This window comes from Ursus maritimus, unplaced genomic scaffold, assembly GCF_017311325.1.
Source record: "Ursus maritimus isolate PB19 unplaced genomic scaffold, ASM1731132v1 scaffold_17, whole genome shotgun sequence".
Classification (NCBI taxonomy): Eukaryota; Metazoa; Chordata; class Mammalia; order Carnivora; family Ursidae; genus Ursus; species Ursus maritimus.
Window position 1 is genome coordinate 49285566 of NW_024424119.1, and position 21074 is coordinate 49306639.

General features: G+C 36.9%; 1 protein-coding gene across 5 annotated transcripts in view; it reads right to left on the reverse strand.

Moving 5' to 3' along the window:
• Positions 1 to 21074, reverse strand: part of DENND1A (DENN domain containing 1A) — a 489670-nt gene that overhangs the window by 358451 nt on the left and 110145 nt on the right. For 4 of the 5 annotated variants that reach the window (XM_040631857.1, XM_040631858.1, XM_040631855.1 and 1 more), the window contains exon 3: positions 9885 to 9928. In XM_040631857.1, the coding sequence (XP_040487791.1) occupies positions 9885 to 9928 (44 nt within the window). Of the gene's footprint in view, positions 1 to 9884; positions 9929 to 21074 lie in introns of those variants that run through there. The other variant, XM_040631856.1, reaches the window with a different exon arrangement.

The following is a 21074-nucleotide window of genomic DNA, read 5'->3' on the forward strand; positions in this document are numbered from 1 at the left end:
GTTTACACTTCTAAAATCAGATGTTACCAAAGAGGCATCATGTTTGAAATACATTCAAAAGCAAGAATTTTAAAAGCCTCTGGTAGGTAAGATAGGATTTAGTAAATGTACGTCTTGGTTTGTCCTACCTCATTCAAATTCTGAGCCCAGAGATGACAGTGTGAACGCTATTCAAATAATCATTTGTTATTACATATCAAACATATGGCCTACTAATATCCATGCATAGTACCAGGTGCTAGAGATACGGACATGAAGCCAGAAAGAATCCCTGACCTCCTGCTTAGGGGAGGGGGAGGATACATAAACAACCACATGCGATAAAGTGTTTTAGGTTTTCTGACAAAAGAATGGTCAAGGAAAAAGGAAGGTAATGTCAGTTCTACCAAGGGGATGTGAAAGACCCCTCAGAGGTGGTGACATGTGACCTGACTTTTGAGAGATGAGTATTTACTAGACAAACTGCTGGATAAGAATATTCTAGGAATAAAAGCAACATGAAACAGTATTATATCACATATGTCACAAGGTTGATATATAAGTAAATGAGCTTTGTTAAGCTCAATGTTCTTTAAAAGACCATCTTAATTCTTTCATAAATACCTGTTCACTTCTATCCACCAACCCCCACCTGCTATATACACACGTACACACCATACGGACCAGTCCACAGTCTGGGTTTCATCCTAGTTCACATTTGAAATCTGAAATTGACCAAAATTAGACAGTTCGCAATTACGGTAGCCATAGGACTCTTAACTCCACTGCGTTTAAGTGTTCAAAAAAAAACAAAAGCTAACACAATAGTACAAAGCACTATATGTGACCAAAAGGGCTAATTTACAAGGACAGTGGGACACATTACTAAATTTCTGAGGTTTTAAAACATGCAAAGTCTCAATATACATATTTCATAACTGAAATAAATAAAAAATAATTGGTTATCTGAAACCCCTTCATCACCATTTAAAGAGTTTCCATATTTTCAGTACATTTTCGAACATACTCAGGAACTATTTCTGATTGTATCTCTTCATCTTTACTTGACAAAATACTCTCTCTTCCTTTTGTGACTTCTCTAAATTTTGTTCTGGAACAGCATGGGCTTAGAAAGGAAAGGTTTTCCAGGATTCTTAGGATCTGTCAAATTCTGGAGGCAAAGGTTATCACACATAACCCTAATACCCAACAAAACAAAAGCACCCAAACCAGGTTACCCTGCTACCTTAAATCTGTCCCTAGACAGGGGAGGCACTATATAATTATTAGTTATTAGATGCCAGGTATGATTCTGAGCACTCTTACACATTTCACATCACTTAACCCCCACAAAGGCCCTAGGAAGTCTTTACTATGATTATCTCTAGTTTATAAATGCAGAAAGGAAATCCCAAAGAAGTACGTCCAGTAAATGACAGAGCCGGGATCCACACCCAAGCAGTCTGGCTCCAAAGTTCATGCTCTTCATCACCACTGTCATTCATGCCTCTGTACTCTGCTTTCTGGAATCTGAACTCCTTAACAATTATGTCTGTGTATTACGTACTTCATATTCACAATTATTCACTAGCCCATAATTTATCCTAGCTGCTGAGAAGAGCTTCTAACACTGACTACAGTCATTCCTATACTTGAAGAGTTCAGACTGACAGACAAATAATACAACGTAAGGAGTCAATGTTCCAAGTGCTGAGATAGAGTGACTAATTCAGTCAGGGCCAGTTTCACAGAGGAAGTGATACAAGCAAGGCAATTAATGCTGAACAGAAGTACACCTGGGGAGCAGGAGGGAGCTTGAGGAAGGATCTCAACCATAAAAACAGCTTGGGGGGGGGGGCGCCTGGGTGGCACAGCGGTTAAGCGTCTGCCTTCGGCTCAGGGCATGATCCTGGTGATCTGGGATCAAGCCCCACATCGGGCTCTTCTGCTGTGAGCCTGCTTCTTCCTCTCCCACTCCCCCTGCTTGTGTTCCCTCTCTCGCTGGCTGTCTCTATCTCTGTCGAATAAATAAATAAAATCTTTAAAAAAAAAAAAACAGCTTGGGAAAAAACAAAGGTGGGAGAAAGCAAACCATGCTCGGAAATGGTGAGGTGTTCTGTGTCTGGTTAAAAGCAAAAAGTGGTAGGAAACCAGGCTGGAGGTTGAGTCAAGGTCAGACTGTGAAGGGTCTAAAATCCAAGTTTTAAGAAATTTGGAGTCAATCTTGAAGGCACCAGGGAACAAACGAGAGTTATGACTAAAGAGAAATGGTGTAATTTGAAATAGGTTTTAGAAAGCTATCTCTGGCCATCTTGTAGAGAGAAGTGATTAAAAGGTCACTGAGTCATAGGCCATTAGGAAGAGTTCACAGGAGAGAAACTAAGAGTTGAATGCAGAGGGAAAGAGCAGACTGGGGAGCAACTTAGGAGGGATAACAAACAACACTTAATGACTACACACTTGCCCAATGAACAACAGACAATGGTTACGTGAGACTAAAGTTAAGACTCAGGCTACAGTGCTCAAAAACAGCCACAGTCCACTTAGTTATAACCACTGAGTAACTCACAAGAAACAAGACCATCCAATAGTATTCACAGATGTCTAAAATCTAGTGGAGGTTTTTTGGAGCCAGAATAAAACCAGGAGAACACTTCTAATAAGAATGTGTAAGTAAGGATTGCATAATTACCATTTCCTGGCGTTAGATTCAAGTAAGTAGTAGTACAACGTAGCTGCATAGCTTGGCGTGCTTTCAGAAAGAATAGCTCAAAAAGAATTTGTCTTTTTAATGAGTTCTTTCTATATAACTGTAACAGCTGGGGAGTGACCAAATTGGGAAGAAATCTTCAACTTAAAAGAAAAGGCTTAAGTCAGAAAATGTATCAATTTTTCAATTGAGTTTAGCTAAATGTTTAAGATTTTGAAATATAGTTTTCATTAAGAAGCCAGTCCAACCCTATCCCATTCTTAAATTCACCCTTTTCTGGAAATGGGGGTGGGGGAGACTCATGATACAGATATGGCAGAATAGCAGCCCTTATATACAAGGTGGATTTTCTTCAGCAAACACTTTAAAAAGCATGAATTTTGACATTTGTCCAAGGTGATAAATTTGACTTGTAACGACACAGGGAGAAATAAGAAGCAACACGTGACAGATTTTTTAGGATTACTGTTCAACCATCCATGAACCTATACTTGAAAAAACATTAAAACCAAGCCAATCACCAAGAACAGGACACTTTTAAACATATACAAAGAAGCAGATGTTTAATCTGGGATGCATTTATACATCTGCATTCTATCAATGAGTCTTTTCGAAATCTATAATGTGGTCCATCAAAGTGGCTACATTTCATGGCATTTGTGGATACTGACATATGTCTTGAAGAAAGGTGCTTCAGCAGGGTGTTTTGTTGCTATTATGCCAAACAATCAGCTCCTAGGGTCTGAAGAGATTGAGAGTTTGCATCCGTGGATGAGAAAATTATGTTTCTATCTTTAATCCCAGACTGCCAAGTTACTAAGAAACATGGAAATTGACCTTTTTGAGCAAGAGGTGGAAAAATCCAAAAATCAACGGTGACTCTTAAAAAAAACCCACATCTAAAACAAACTTAAAAAATGATCTTCTTTAAGAGCAGCTTCACAACCTTCCCGCTTGAGTCGCTCTATACCACTCTTGTTAACTCTACTATCTTCTATGGCTTCATAATACAAAGGACAAGAAATTGTAGGAATGTGATTACATGGTGGCATCACTACCCAAAGGTCTTAGTTTTCAGAGACATCCCCAATTTCTGGTCATGCCACTGTTCTACAAACCAACAAAATGATCTGAATGTGCATTACCCTTGTAGCCTACTAGACAGTAAGGTCCTTTAGGGGAAGGGTAGAATCCACTTCTTCTCTCCTCCTCCTTGCCTAGTATGGTGCCTGGCTCACATTCTGCAGACACTACACTCATCAGTCTCTCATTCATTTAATGCATAAAATCAAATCTAGTCTCCCAGACAGTTTCTGCCACCAAAAACAGACACAAAGGGGGAAAAAAATCAGAAAATGCAGCCACTTACAAGTTAGTCTTTTTAAGGTCAGGTTGTAAAACCATTTTAAAGTGTGATCCACTTGATCCTTTTATAAGTGAATCCTCTCATGAATCTCTCAATGAGATTGAAATGAATCGATAAATTCTGTTCCATGTATATGGTGTCATAAAAAGTTTCCAGGACTAAACTTGACCTCACCATTTAAAGTGGATCAAATCTGAGCAGTTTGTATGAGCAGATTGGAAGCATGACAGCATCCACACTTCGGAGAAGAATGATGGAAAAAAAGAAAGTTCAAGTGTTCCTAAGAGAAATGGGATACACCCAGGTCTGATTCCATCCTTTGTGAGCTTTGAGAATGCAAAGCCCAAAGGACCACAAACCCAAAGTCTCAATTCCAACTTGAAGATTCTACAGCTTAGACAAGTCACTATAGAAAGACTAGCAGAATTTTTCTGGAATCAATGTCACATTTTATACAAACCAGGTACACTGCTGGTTCTCTGTCTAATAACAATGAGAAAAATCAAATTTTATCATTTGTTTTAAATTCTGCGTGAATATTACACATGTATGTCAAATTATACAATGTCAGTATGAGACTTCCTTTCACAATAACAGAAATTTTAGGAGCTATGGATTTTATCTGTTATTTTCTTATTAGTTTTCTTTCAATGAATCAGGGCATGAACAAGTTTTGAATAGAAATGTTTAGTCTCCGGCTTATCAAGATTTAGAAGAAAATACCGTGAAAGTTTTCAAACACAAGAGCTCACCAAAAGAACGAGGCAATCACCAACATACAAGTAGCAAGTCTTGATTAAATACGATCTCTGTTGTCTTTCTAATCAGAATCTTCCAATTCATTTACATAGGTTAAACTATGAATAATTGTGAGCTTAAGAAATGTTTTCTTTAGAGCATACCTGAAGTATGAACAGATGAAAACTCCATATTTAAGCAATTACACGCAACTCACAAATGCCAATTTCCATCACAATTAGCCTAAGTTATGCAACATATTTTTGTTCCTTTTTAGTATATAGGTGATGTATGTTTTTATAATTTGCTTAACTGCCTATAGTGAAATTTTAAAATCACACAGACCATATAAAACCATAAAAGAAAGGGTACCTTTTTATTTTTCCCAATGTACCATGTTTCTACAGTGCTTATAGAGCTTGTACAAGCAACACTGTTAGTTTCTATATAAAGATTTCCATAAAATTTTATAGTTTCTATAAATGCATAAAGATTGTTGGTTTCATTATAACCTCTGTTTCAGTGCCAGTGGAAAGAAAAATTACCTGCAACTCTAAACAGCGAACTACATATACAGGGTAAGTAAGTGTGCTCAGACCTCTATTCAAAAAGCTCTAAGACACTGGCTATATTTCACCAAAATATACATGAGCACTCTGGAGAAGTAACTTCTAGGACACTCACCCCTAAGCACCACTCCTGGAACAAACAGGCTATAAAAAGTGCAATTGTGAGAACAAATTATTAATTCTACATGTTTTAGTACAAGAGGTAATCGTATTATAACTAATATGTTTTAAAATGGTATGTGTAATGCCTATTATACTTGACATATTACAGGCTATTTATGGAAATCTTCTCTCTGATAGGTTACCATAGCTTTATTCCAAATTATCCCACAGTATGTTATAATTACTAACGGCTCTTTTTAATCTGAAAAATCATATAATGTTTTGAAACCAAAGATGGGATTTTGATGAGAATGGTGACCATAATTTGCTAACATGTTAATTTAACTATCCTTTTCTCCCTTAATTCAATTAGCATTCATTAAAACTGCACTAATCACAATGAGTAAAGTTTTACCAATTATTTCCATAATTATGAATGAATACAGTAAACAGAATAATTATAAATCTACTTAATTAACTACAGGCTATTTCCAGCAGAAAAAGATATTCATGTTTTATATTTTATTTTTAATGCCAGATTGACATGCTGATATCTTTGAGAACCATTTCTAGAAATGAAAAAAAAAAAAAAAACCTTGTTGTGATTCTGCTTTTTAACAAAAATTTTCTATTGTACAGGCTTTAGTAAGAAATCCATTCTCTAAACTTGCAGCGAGATTTTGAAAAGAACCTGGCTTACGCTACCAAAACCAAAGTAACTCAAAAATTGTATCTATAATTTTGAATTTTCAAACCCTCCCAAAAAAAATTTTTTTTAGACTTCCTATTATGCCTAGTGGACACACAATTTTTTTTAATTTCTTATGTAAGTTGTTAGAAGATTTTTTTTAAATGCAGGATTCAAGTCAGGACCCTATGAATGTTGATGTTTTAGTATTTAAACTAGCTAAGCATTAAACAAAAAGGAGATGAATAAATAATGTGAACTCTGAAAAGCCCTTGCTATTGCCTTTTTGGTTTGTTTCTCTGTTTTCAAAAATACAGGCATTGCATGTCTTTCAGGAATTAACAAAGCCTATACTTGCAGGTTTAAAGATAGCAGGTTTACCAGATTTTACATGAAATATTGAGTGCTACAGTGATTTAATGGTTTTAAACCATAGATGTCGTTGCGGTCTGAGGGTGTCACAGACAACTTAAGGAAGAAAAAAAAACGGGGCACAGAGAAATCACTTTGTCAGTAATTACAATCAAGAGTCCTAAGATGTGGCTCAGGCTGCTCATTACTTCTTCCTTCTGAATCAAGACCCTTATTTACATTTCAGATTACATTTTTTATGAAACAGTAAGATCTATCAGAGCTGAGAGGAGCGAAATAATGAGGGGAAAACATTTTAATAAAACGTGTTGGGTCTGCATTACTTCCGTATCAGAAAGAAAGGCTACTTCTGTAGTGATGGATCATTTATTCTGCTTCTAAACGAGAAGCAAAAAGATGAAACTGATGAACTTTTACTGCCCATTTGTCTTTAGCAGACAATTAAGACAGAGAAGATCAAAATGGATTATCATACCACGCAGACAACTGGCCCAACAGTAATACATCTCCGGGACCACAGATTTGTAACTCTCTTTTATCCCTCCCCTTTCTTCTTACTTCTTTTTCCACTCTAAAGGCAGTGCTAGCTTTGTGGCTCAAGGAGAGCCAAAAGGCTGGTCATCATTATTCAGTCACAGATGTCAATCTAACCTCCCTTTTTTCTCAGTTTCTAAAGCAGTGAGCCACAATAATTTGTGACAGATTCTTTTACTGTAAGGTACAAAGAACACACAGAATAAAACATCTAGCAGCAGCAAGTGTCTCTGATCAAGTGTGCTGGTACATGGGAAATACACTATATGTAAAAACAAGCACTGGTAGTTTAGGCGAATGAGGAGGAAAACTGGAGGGGGGAATATGTGTGTGTGTGTAGTAACAAGTGCTATACTTTGTGGTGAATTAGCTCAAATATTCCTTATGGATTACATCATAAATGTTTTAATACTAGAAATGTTGTCTAGATTAAGCACATATTCAACATTTGCAGTTTGCACATAATAGAAATATTTCTAAGAATTCCTTAAAATAGTACAACCGAGGGGAAAAGTAATTTGGTTTAAACCAACAAATGCTGAGAAGAGGAAAAAAACCCTAAGATCAGAACCCAAATGGTAAAAAGGTAAATAAAAAATACGCAGGTCTCATTCCCTTTACCAACAGATCAAATGTCAAATCAATTTCTGGGACTCTGGAGGTAACTTCTCCAAAAACAAAGGAGACCTTTCATTCATCCATCATTCTTAAGCTACATGTGATAAGGAAGGGAAACTACCTTCGCCAAGTGAGAAGAGATGCTAAATAAGACTCTCAAAGTCCCCCTCTAACCATGGGTATCATCCTCCAAATTTTAAAACTATGTCACTGATCTAAATAAAGAAAACAAGTAACCATCCTGTGAGCACTTTAAAGTAGCTGGAAGACATCATTTTTTAGGTTCTTACTGTAATTTTAAATTATTCCAACTTCAACATGTGAAATAGTTATAATATCATCCATTAACGCAAGTAAAGAGGGCTAAGTTCATAACATAATATTTAATCTGTAAACAGGGTTCCATACGCAACATCAGAATGGATAATAGTCTATTTCTCTCTACATATATATACACACATACTATATATACATATGTATGCATAGTACCCATATATAAATACATACATATTCCCCCCCAAACACAAACATATTCACATAAAATAAACATTAAAAGATAAACACCAAACTGTCCTAGTGGTTATCTCTGAGTAATAAAATTATAGATGATTTGTATTTTCTTTATTTGCATTGTTTTTTAAATTTATTTCTGATTTATCTATATTTCCAAATATTTTGTCATGAACATATTACCCATGTGATTACTGTGTAATTTACACAAAAAAATCATGTTGATCAAAAAGGTTCTGATATAGTCAGAAACTATATTTGTAGGAATAGATCCAGATGTTAACCATGTTATTTTCAGTTTTGTCCTACCAAATTTTCTCTTGTTGGGTGATTCAGAATCTGGGACCAGAAGGATTATTTATCTAGCCATAAAACTTTAGAATAATGATTTTCCTAAGAGCTATGGCCTCAAGTCTAATCAAAACAACACTTTAAAATTTCCACCCTCTAGACACTGTTTAATGAGAAAAAAGATTATTAATAAAGAGGTCCTAAATCTTTGCATTGTGTAGTTTAAATCCAATGGGCTCAATCACACAGCAATTTAAGGCAAGATAAAAATTTAACTCTCCTGTTGGAAGATGAAGTAAGGGTTAGAGAAGATTAGTATTTTTTAAATCTCATTTAAAAGTCTTGAGATCACACACAAAGCAAACCATACCAGTTCTCTTGGGTTCTTGTACAATAAAATCTCATTACAAAGCATCTCATTATACTGATTATCCAGTTATATTCCTGGTCACATTATGTCCCCTGTATTCATAAAGATGTCTCAGATACCCTGCCCTCATACAACAGGCCACATTGCAAAGGTGTAACTACTATTGTATTGGATATTTCTATTCCATTCAAGCATATTTTTTTAACAGACAAAATTCGATAGATGGCTTTATAAAGTTGTTTTATTCAGTGTAATCAAGGATACTTTTATCTTGAAACTGCTTTTAAAAAGCATAGCAAATTGCATATTTGAACTAAAAATGTAAGATGTCCCCCAAAAAGCTATAAAACATCTCTAATATTTCTTAAGATAGACACTGGAATCCAGAATGTATAACCTGAATCTAATTTTCAAGAACATCATCAGAACTTCAGCACTATTTTGTGATTAAAATAGTTCCTTCCACTCCATTCCATGCTTGTAGGATACAGGAAATTCGAGATGGCAGGGCCAACCAGCCAACCTCAACTTTCGCTACCATCATTAGAACCTCACCCAGAAGACCATTCCTGAATGTGAATCTTCTCCTTGAAATACTACCATAACACACAATTTCATAATCTATTTCAAATTCCAGGAAATGTTATAAACTTCTCTCCTCTTTCTTTTTTGTTACACTGGTTCTTGACTGCTTAAATGGCATTTAAAAAAAGAAAAAGAAAACTCACAGGCAATCCATAAAGGATTTCCTAAAGAATTGCAGACTATAGAATACCTCAAAATAAAAAGTAGAATGTGTGATAGATTTTCTTCCTTACTTTCTGTGCATTTTTCCCCTGAAGGTAACACCCCAAATCTAGCACAATATTTTCAATCCGACCTCAATATGTTTTTATTTTTTGTCTTGGGTTCCTAATTGCTATTTCTCTTCCCCCTAAAAATTCATTTATCTCTTTCAGTAAAAAGAACAGTAATAATATGTTGAACAACTCTGAAATAAATTTTGTCATGTAAAAAATTAATTACGCATTCCGAACCTGGTCACTGTAGTCCTCCGGGAATTGCCTCTGCACCTCAGGATCTGTAAATAATTGACAGATAATATTAATTGGCTTTGGATTAGTGAGCAAGCAGAGGATCACACATTAATATTTGATCAGAAGATGATAGCAGCCCTGGCAGGGGATCCAAGGGGGGCAGCTGAGGCTGCTATGTTGATGAGCACAAGGAAGGACTCGGCAAGGCACTCCCATTACCCTCCTCCAGAAATATAAAAAAGAAAAATTTTGAAGACCTGATGCTACTGTTAACTTTAGACTATTACCTAATGCAAAAATCTTGCCAGCTGCAAATTGCCCTCAATATATTTTTCCAGAGAAAATGAGTCCTAAACCTGGCTTGACTTTTTTTTTCTCTAATCAGAAGCCTCCTTTTCATAGTTACAGATGTGGGCTTGATAAACCACCTTAAACACCAGTTTCAGATTGTGTGTGTGTGTGTGTGTGTGTGTGCGCGCGCACACGCGCGCGCTGGCAAAGTGGCATGGAGTGAGAGAAGAGTTCTGTCAAGGAACAAATACAAAACTCTTTGCTTTTAAAAATAAAATGTATCCTTACCAAAATACTTATGAACTCCTGAAAATACAGATAAAACCAGATGAAGTTTTCTCCAAAACAGAACCAAACGATACACTTTCGGCTTGTCAGTACAAAGTGTCATGAAATGAGATATTATGTTCTACCTAACATAATTAGACTTGCTCAGTAACTATAAAAATACATAGGTGAAAACACCTTTGATGACCATCTGTTTAAAATGGAACTACTAAAGGGGTCACTTGATTCTTCAATCATAATTGCAAGATAATCCAATGCCATCGTCTGTAAGTCAATACAGAAGTGTACTAATTAAATGCTATTAGCACTCCATTTGCTATTGATTAGGAAAACATTCAATCTTTTCTAAAAAGAGAAAGAGATTTGGTTCCTCAGAGACACATTATGGGGAGTGATAAGAATAATATGTATTTGAGAAATCACGTTTCAATGCAAAAGGCTTATGGAAAAGCACAGTATTTGAGGGTTCCCTCACACACTGATCACCAAATATACTACTCAGTTCTCTTAGCTATCTTTTAAAATATCAATTTACTTCTCTGTGAAAGTGAATCCACAAAAAAGTTAAAACCCTCCAAATCACAACACAAAAATACAGTTAATCTTTCTGCAGTGAAGAATCAAAAAGGGAAAAAACTAAGGGCCTATTCACATACTACATTTAAATCCTAGAAATACCAGTTTTCAAGTCATTAAAGTCAATGGATGTTCTTTTTCAAAACCCAAGGCTAATAACAAAAGCAGGAGCATTTAAAAGGTCATACCAAAAAATCAGAGCTTCCAAAAATGGGTGGTGCAAAAAAGGGGAAACTATCTGTAGACCATTTCAGCTCTTGAGTATCTTCCGGTCAACTTAAAAACTGGGGCTCAATTTCTTTCCTGACCCTCATCTGCAAACACTCGATGGGACAAAGGACATGTCTAGCCGGTGACCAGCAGAATGCCGGAGTGATTCCCTCTGTGCAGGGCTGCCTCAGTGTGCCCGAAGAAGAAGCTGTTGCTTCTCTCTGGCTGGAAGGGCTGAAATCACACAAGGACTTGGCCCACTTGAGACAGGAGGCCAGAGGGCGCTAATGGCGTGGCCTGAAAAGCACTAGGACTACAGGGAAGAATTAGCAGGATACAAAGGGACAACAAGATGCCTAACACACCTCTAAAGTGTGCTTGCTGTTGGGTTGGAGATGGGGGGAACCTAAGTAAGAGGGCAGCGGTTATAATTCCTAAAACATAGGTAAATCATGCTGGTACAGAAAAAACTGGTATTTTAGGATTTAAGATTTGGTCCCAAGACTGAAAAAGAAAAAAATGCACTTGTAAGTCACTGAGGGACACAGTAAAACAGAAGCTGGGAAAGCCACAAAATAAGGCTTATTCTTTTTCTTCCAACTGTCACGTGGTTAACACCTACTCTTCAACCAGAAAACTTCATGTAAAAATGACTCACATATAAATCTTTAATATCATGTCTTCTTGCAGCAGTTTGTGCTTCTCAGGAACCACAAATACTGATGGAAATCAAGATGGAATAAAACCAAAGGCTAATTTTTTTATCACCGTTTTGTGAGGAGATGAATGTCAGAAACCAAAATTTACGATATATTCTTCAATTTAAAAAAGTTCCTTGTTTATGGAACTTTTGTGGGAGAACTCCCTTGTGGGAGAAGGAAGGTTTTTACATCTTTAGTCAACTATGTTAATAAGAAACTATATTAATAATTAACTTATTTTTTAAATGTATTTTATTCATATATACAACATAGCAGAATTTTAAAAAGAAAAGGAAATATGGATGGAAAAAATCCACTTATTTTAATATACTGACGGTAAAGATGACCATGGAATGCCAAGATGGGAGTCATGCAAATCATACTACCCTAAACACTACCTCAGTGGCAGGCTCAACAAACATCATCAACCAAATTCCTTCAACTGTCCCAAGACTTGGCCCAGAGTGAGATTCCCAGACTTTTACAGAATCATGTTCTAAGATAATACGTGGATTATTATTTACTATGATTCAAGCATAAAGCTTGTGATTTCCTTTATTTTTTTTTTAAGATTTTTATTTATTTATTCGACAGAGATAGAGACAGCCAGCGAGAGAGGGAACACAAGCAGGGGGAGTGGGAGAGGAAGAAGCAGGCTCATAGCAGAGAAGCCTGATGTGGGGCTCGATCCCATAACGCCGAGATCACGCCCTGAGCCGAAGGCAGACGCTTAACCGCTGTGCCACCCAGGCGCCCCTTGTGATTTCCTTTAAAAAGGCCCTGAGGTTTACAAAAGCAAACTTCATGGGTTCTTAACACTCTCTAAGGCAATTTTTTTTTAAAGGGGGGAGGGCAATGCTTTTTAAAAACCAAATCCCAACCTACAAAGTTCCACTCAATAGCTCAAAGATCCAATCTGATAGTTTATAACTATGAAAGCCATTTTGTAAAAACTAACAAAAAAAAATGAAAATAATTTGAGTTTTCTTAAAATGTCTATTTTGCACAGTGGGTTGAAATCATCTTTTTTCACTTTGAGTCGATCACAATGCCATAATGTCACCAAAATATCGACATTGGAAACATCTGAGTTTAAAAGGTCCAAATACAATCTGCTTTTCTCAAGCAACACAACACCCGCCTTACTAACAGTTTCAGCATGGCACATGTACAAAACCTAGCACCCTGCAGTTAAGCAAACCGCCTTTAAATTTTCTGTCTGGCAGCAATCCACTTGCGTGTCTGTATGTTTTTACAAGTACTCTATGTATTTCATTGCATCAGCTGCATTTCTTTGAGTTTTAAATGGTCTGGGAATATTTTATGAAATGTTCTATATCTTTATATGGAAAATAACATACACTGGAAAAGTGTGCATCGGTCTAATATTTATGTATCTATTTCTTTATCCACCATCCAATACTATAATTGCTAATGTTCCAAAACACCTTCTCACATTCATACCCTCACCGCCAAATGCAGTGTCACCAAACAGCTAACTTTCAACACAAAAATCTGCAGATCAGAGAACTACCAAGGAAAAAAGCAACAATTTGCTTAGGCAATTGGCAGTAAGAACAGAGTCATGGGCATATGTCAAGCTTTTTCTCGAAGAATTGTCCCTCTGACAGAAAATTAAGAACATTCCTTTTCCTTCTCTCTCAGCAACTTTCTCCAGATTTAAGTAGTAGATTCTTAAAATTAAAAATCTCATCATCTCCAAGGAAAATACTTTTCAACCTAAAATACCGTACTTAAAATATCTTGCCACAAGAGGTATGGTATGGTAGAGTCCATATACCTCTTAACCATGTAAGCCTAAAAGAGGTAGTTGGGTCTGGAACACGGCTTTGCATCGTATCAACATGATAGGCCACTACCTTCTTCCAGCACCAAGGCCACGCAAAGAGGAGGTCTCCACAAAGACACGTGTGCACCACCACTTCCCCTGGAGGCCACTAGAAGCATTTCTATACTTAACACAGACATTTCACAGCATAGACTCCCAACAGCACAATCTGATTCAGGCACAGAACATGACCATGCTTAAGAGGCTAGGTCCTCACAGGGGAGGAAAAAAGTCTCATAACAACTACGTCTCGATTTTTTTTTTTTTTTAAGAAAGGTTAATTTTCTTTGACCTCAATTGTTCGTGTTTTCTAATCTTCTAGCGTAACATACTTTAAATCTTTAAGATATACCAGATTGCCACAGGATGTTTAATTAATAGAATTAGAGTTTGGGCAAGACTTGCTGGAACGGTGCTATAAATTATTTTACACAGGCTCCAAAACCTTGAGTTCTGCCTTAGGCTTAAAGTTCCTAGAAAACGTGGTAGACAGATCTTTTACAACAGAAATGCAAAATAATTCATAAAAGTACTGTGGTTATGTATGAGGGCTCATTTGTAGATCAGTAACTAGTATGTGTACACACACACACACACACACACACACCTTACCAAATTATTTTCCTGTTTTTCTCTGTCACACCAATGACTCCATTTGAAGGGTCAAGGCATGATGCTTTAACTGATTATTGAAAAATACACTGACTTCATTTTTATGAAATGTGTGACAACTGCACACGAACCAAATGTTACAATCCTTCCATAACTAGAGCTCTTTTAGGAAATTTAAGAGAGACTGCAAGCAAATGTAGCCGCTAATACGGGAATCTACACTGCTTTCACTTTTAACAGGGCAGGTATCAAGGCAGAAAAAATTACATTTAATGCCCACTAAAATTTATCCAGTCATTATCCCTAGGATATTTCAGTCAGTAAGAAACAAAATATTGAACATATTTAAAGCTTACAATTATAAAAATTTTCCCTTTAAAAACAAGACTTAAACATTAGCCGTGAACGATATAATCTCATTGTTCAATTTCATGTAGTTTAAGATAGTATCTTCCTCTCCCCCACAACCATAAATGTTAATCCAAGCTGTAATCAGATTTAATTTTCCAGATGAGAAGATGGGAATATGCTGCAAATAGGGGATAGTCCATTACACTGCTCTTTCCCTAATGACATGTTCAAATTTTATACACTGAAAATGGTCACGCTCAGAAAGTAGTCTGAGAAGTTATACATTTTGAGGACGAGCTCAATCTTCCCTAAAACACAGTCAGAAATAAGCTTTTTTTTTTCATCTTCAAGAAAAAAAGTTCATTTTTTTGTATAATGTAGAATTTAAAAGTTTCTTGACACTATGATTACAAGTTGGACTCCACAAAAAAGGAGCTTTAAGGACACTCCCTATTAAACTCATTGCTGCTATAGTCAGCTTCACTCACTTTATATTATAAAATACCTGAATCATTAGTTTAGCATTTTAACTAAATACAATTATTCTAGTAAACTATTCCATTCATGATAGTTAAAATTTAATTAAAAATATATTTTTGAAGGGAATGTTTCGAATGTTTTACATAGGAAAAAAAAAAACATCAACACGATTTCCTTTTCCTTAACAATGAAACAGAATAGTTTATGTTGTCTTTCCTTTAAAAATGTATTTAAATTAAAATTTACTTGCTTCAGACAAAAATTGCTCATTTCACAATGCAGATTTCATCCTGAAATTATAAGAGTATACTTCACTAATTAAAAAAAAAAAAGTCATTTCAAAGTACTTTTAAATGAACATTTGGTTTCCATGTACAATTGGAATTTCTTAAAAATTATTCCAGGTATTAACTTTTTGCTCTAAAACATGAACACCATAAGACATAAAAACTTTAGTCATCATTTCAAAACTATGTTTCTATTCTAGCCTTTTCCTTCAACACTGGCATTTAAAACACATTCAAATATTATACTTCACAGCAGCCGGCCTGATAACACAGGACCAGTTCACCATCTATACCTATAATAAAAACCCAAACAGCATTATTCAGGGAAGGAGAGCACAACCCACCTCAGTATGGCAAGCAATGGAACCATTCACGTGCCAGATTCCTCCTCAAACTAACAGATTCTGCCTTTCAGACATATCCTGCTCTGATGTGACTATTTATGCATAAACAGCAGACACTGACCTATTGTTTTCAGTTGTTGGAGTTATGAATGTAGTACAGTTACCAATTAAGTGAATCAACAAGTCCTAAATGCATCAGCTGTTCTACAAATAATGAGTCCACTGACATTATGCAGTAAAATCTTGGGAGTTTCATCTCTCTTTCTAGAGAATGGTGATAGACTTTGACCAGCAAATGCCACTACTTACCAGTAATTTGAGATATTTTTCATAACTAATTCTATCTACAAAAGGTATATAAATCTGATTCTCAACCAAACGTATGCCACGTAAACCCAAAAATCAAACATAAGTCAAATTCCAAAGGGAGCTTTAAAATGGAAAGAGAGTGTGTGCTGGAGAGAAGAAAAAAGTCCAGAGAATATGTTCACTTATACTTCCCTTTTTGCCTGCTGAATATCCTAGTTTTCAACTTTCATTATTATTTAAATATTTAGGTGTTTAAAAATTAGTTCAAAGTTTGGAACTAATTCCTAAAATCTATCAAATTGATAAATATTGATGAAGACCCCCCTTTTTTAATGGTTATAATCACAGGTTTCCATTTAATTTCCCTGAGTTAAGATTCGTTTTAGCCCTTCTTTTTGAATGAGCACCATAAGTGTCGAATTTTTATCCCAATGTGAATAATTACTTCAGACTAACCTAAATGACAGCTGTGCCCTTTATGTACTACAGACATGACATCACTGCATACGGTCTTCATAAATAGATATATCACATCTGTCAAATCTGGTGGCAAGAGATAACTTCATTATTTACTCAAATACAACTACTGATTGCATACCCACTATGTGTCAGGCACCGGGACAGGCATTTTATATATAATTTCTAATTTAATCTTCATGACAAAGCTGTGATATTGGGACTATCATAAGTACAACATCATTAAAGAAAGCAATAGGCTACCACTTGTCCAAAATTAGAAAATGAGTGTTTATTCATGGCACAAATACGCCAATGTGACTGGCCCAGGTGATGAAAAAGCCAGTCCTTGCTCTCAAGGAGTTTACCGTGTAACCCTAATGGAGAATCCACAGAATTAATTAACCAGAGTCTGACAAAGTGCTGTGCTAGGATTAGCAAAAGGGCATCAAACCTACTTCTGATCAGGACAGAAAAAGCTTCAGGGAAGAAGTGGCCAAATGTGGAATCTAGGACTAGACCGTGGTTCATCTTATGCTACCACAGCCCCCTGCTGAACAGTCTAGGGGACAGTGAGTCAGTATTTGTTGAGGGCAGTGCCCATGTTCTACTAAGTTTTGTCTCCTTCAGAAGGTCTTCTCTGTTACAAATGCTTAACAAATATTTTGGCCTAACAGAATAAACAGAATAAACTCATTAAATACCCTCTCTCTCTAAATGGATAAAAGGCCAATTTCAAAACATCCAATTGAAAACAAGCCTCTGAATGCTATGGGCTTCTTTCCTAAAGACACACTGGCATATAAGTAAGCACACAATAAATATTAGTTGTTGTTTTATTATTAACCCCAGTGGAGAAATAAGCAAGGACTATAAATTAGACGGCTACAGAGGTATAGGTATGCCTCGAATTGGAAATACATGTGTTCCTGAAATAAACTTTTATAAACCCAATTAAAATTTTCCCATTGCCTGCCATTACTTACTTAGAAATGTTATAACTTTATCAGAAACTGATTTTCTCTTCATCGTCAGTGGTTCGAAAATCCTTAAGCTACAGTTTATTTGCCTCCTGGCATCTGTTTGCTAATGATCTGTAAACATCAAATGCACCAGGGACTCTCCCAGATTTACAGAAACCCTGAGGTGAATCTCTGTATAAATTGAAGGACCTTTCTGCTAATTTCTTTGCTTTCTAAGTTTGCATTCTGGGTTTCAGAAACAGAGTTCCATTAAACATTTTTGCAGTAATAATTAGAATACTACCAGCTACCGTTTACTGAATGCCTGTGTGTACCGGTAGTTGCCATAGGTGGTTTATTTTATTATCTTAATCATAACAACAACGCTGCCAGGTAAGTAGATGTGTCCCTGTTTTATAAATAAGAGTGAGGCTCACTAAGAACAAATTCAGTCAAGCAACAGAGCTGGGATTCAGCCTGGATGCATCAGACTCCCAAGAATCCAACAGTGGCTTTCTTTTTTGGCTTTATTTATGTATGTCCGCCTGTGGATCTGTCTTTTCTAGTTATTATTGTGACTCAACAATAAGAATACATCTGGACAAATAACCAAAACATGTTGTCATGAAATAGGCCTCAGCAGATTATGAATGAGAGCTTTCCAATTTCTCTCTTTAAACTCCTTTGCCAAGTTCAGGATATAAATAAAATGACTGCGAAGTAACTAGCGCTCAATTCAACTAGGAACCATGACAATGAAAAGATGAATTCCTGTTCACAACTTAGAAAATTTTGAAGACTAGAGGGTATCCTTGGCTAATCTATGAAAAAAATATTATTTGCTAAACAGAATGAATAAGAATGTAGAGAAATGTTCTCCTACTTGGAAGATGTGTTTCCCAAGTACCCCTAAACCATACTGAGAACCCCAATGCTGAGGCCGAACTACCGCACACGGTATACATAAAGCTGACACCCCAGCAAAGGAAAGATACTATGTCTGTCAACCAGAAGACTTTCTTGTCAACCAAATTCTGCCTCTCTTCCCCTGGAAACAAGCCATTGCTGCCTAGTTCTTATCTATACCATATATCCTATCTGGTACCAATGTATCCAATACTACTTTGGGGGTGGGGGGTGGGGAGGGGGGCAGGGAGTAAAATATACATAAAATTTGCCATTTTAACATTTTTAAGTATACAATTCAGTAGCACTAAGTCCATGCACATTATTGTACAACCATCACTATCATCTCCAAAACTTCTCCAACTAAAACTCTGAACCCATTAAATAACTCCCAGTTTTCCCTCCCCCCACAGCCCCTGGCAACCACCATCCTACCTTCTGTCTCTATGAATTTAACTACTCTAGGTACCTCATATAAATGGAATCATGCAGTATCTGTCCTTGTATGCCTGGCTTATTTCACTTAGCACAATGTCTTCAAGGCTCATCCATGTTGTAAACTGTGTCAGAACGTCCCTCCTTTTTAAAGCTGAATAATACTCCACTGTGATAATACCACATTTTATTTATCCATTCATCTGTCTATGGACACCTGAGTTTCTTCTATCTGTGGATATCACACATAATGCTGCTATTAGGGCTGCCTAGGTGGCTCAGTCAGCTAAGTGTCTGCCTTTGGCTCAGGTCATGATCCTGGGGTCCTGGGATTGAAGCCCATGTCAGGCTCCCTACTCAGCAGGGACCTGCTTCTTCCTCTCCCTTTGCTCCCCTGCTCCTGCTCCCTTGTTCGCTCTCTATCTCAAATAAATAAAATCTTAAAAAAAAAAATACTGCTATGAACATGAGTACACAAATATTTGTGCAAAATATCCTGTTTTCACCTCTTCGGGACATATGTCCAGAATTGGAATTATTGGATCATATGGCAATACTACGTTTAATTTTTTTGAGGACTCTACTACTTTTAACATGTTTCAAGACCTTTATGTTATAAAGCTAGAACCGCCTAGAATCCTTAGCCTGGCCATCAAGACCAAACACCTGGGGTGCCTGGGTGGTGCAGTCAGTTAAGCACCCAATTCTTGGTTTCAGCTCAGATTGTGATCTTGGGGTCCTGGGATCGAACCCCGCATCTGGCTCACGTTCAGTGTAGAAGTCTGATAAAGTTTCTCTCTCTGCCCCTCCCCACCATGCACGCGTGCATGCTCTCTCTAATGAATCTTAAAAAAAAGAAAAGAAAAAAGAAAAAGAAAAAGGGCTAAACCACCCAATTTCATCTGTTTCTTAAAAATGAATCCCTAAATCTAGCCAGGCTGATCAATCCACTTTCCCACAAAACTTGACATGCTTTGCTCATCTTTCTCCTCTTCCCACATCCGAATTGGACCCTTCTAAAACATGCTCTTAGGCATCACAATTTATAAACGTGGCCAATTGTCTATTTCTATATGAATTAACATTCAATTACACTAGCACTTTAAAAAATTAAAAAGACAAAGAACGATGTTGTCCATCACAAGTACAGTGAATTTTAAGTGTAGCTGGCAAAGGAACAACAAAACTGGCACACGCTGAAACTCCTTCTGGCACTCCTGGTCACCGATCAGCACAATTCTCAATCTCTTCACGCTAAGCTCCCTTCCCATTCTCACATTCTTCCTCTGACCTAATGCTGGCTTCCTCTGTAGCCCTCTCAACTGGTCAGTGTTTCCTCTCCATCCCTCCACTGGCCTGGAGACAGGGCAGGCAGCCTCTGTTCCTCGTTTCCACTTCTAGACCTTTCTCCCTCATTTTCCAAAATCTCAGATTTTAACCTGAGCTTGCCAGACTACACTCCCCACTCCCATCCTGCCCTGCCGTCATCTACTAATCCTAGGGTTACTCCTCATTCCTGAGTCACATGGATCCTGGTGCACTGCCCCTCACTCTACCAGCACTCCTACCACAGTCTTAGCGATTTCAGTATGCACACGGCCAATCCTTTCAAATCCTGGAATTCTTGATTCCTTGGCCTCCTCCCTGCCAAGGTTTTCTACCCAATCTCAGCTACTCACTTCCATGGTCATACCCAAACTCTACAGTTACCAATAACTGAAACTCCCTCAACAATCAGTTTCAAGCACCTCAGCCTCCAACCATGACCTAACTCCTGCCCTTCTAGTTCAGTCCCTATAGTATTCTGTCTTCATTCTTCAATCCCACAGGGACACTCTACCAACATTTTTAGTGCCCTTGATCCACCTCAAGTCCACACTATCCTCCTCACCCAGCTTAAATTCTATTTATAACCATTCCTTTCCATATATCTTCGACATCTTTGTGTCTCTCTAACTTTGTCAACGTCACCTGGCAAATCCATCGATCCTTGTTAAATCCAGTGATCCACCTGCAATCCTGTACCAGCTGGAGAAAAGCACCCTACAATGCTTAAAATAACTAGCTTTAAATTTGGATTATTTACTGTAAGTGAGCTTGAGTACTTATACCACATTTTCCTTAATTCATTTA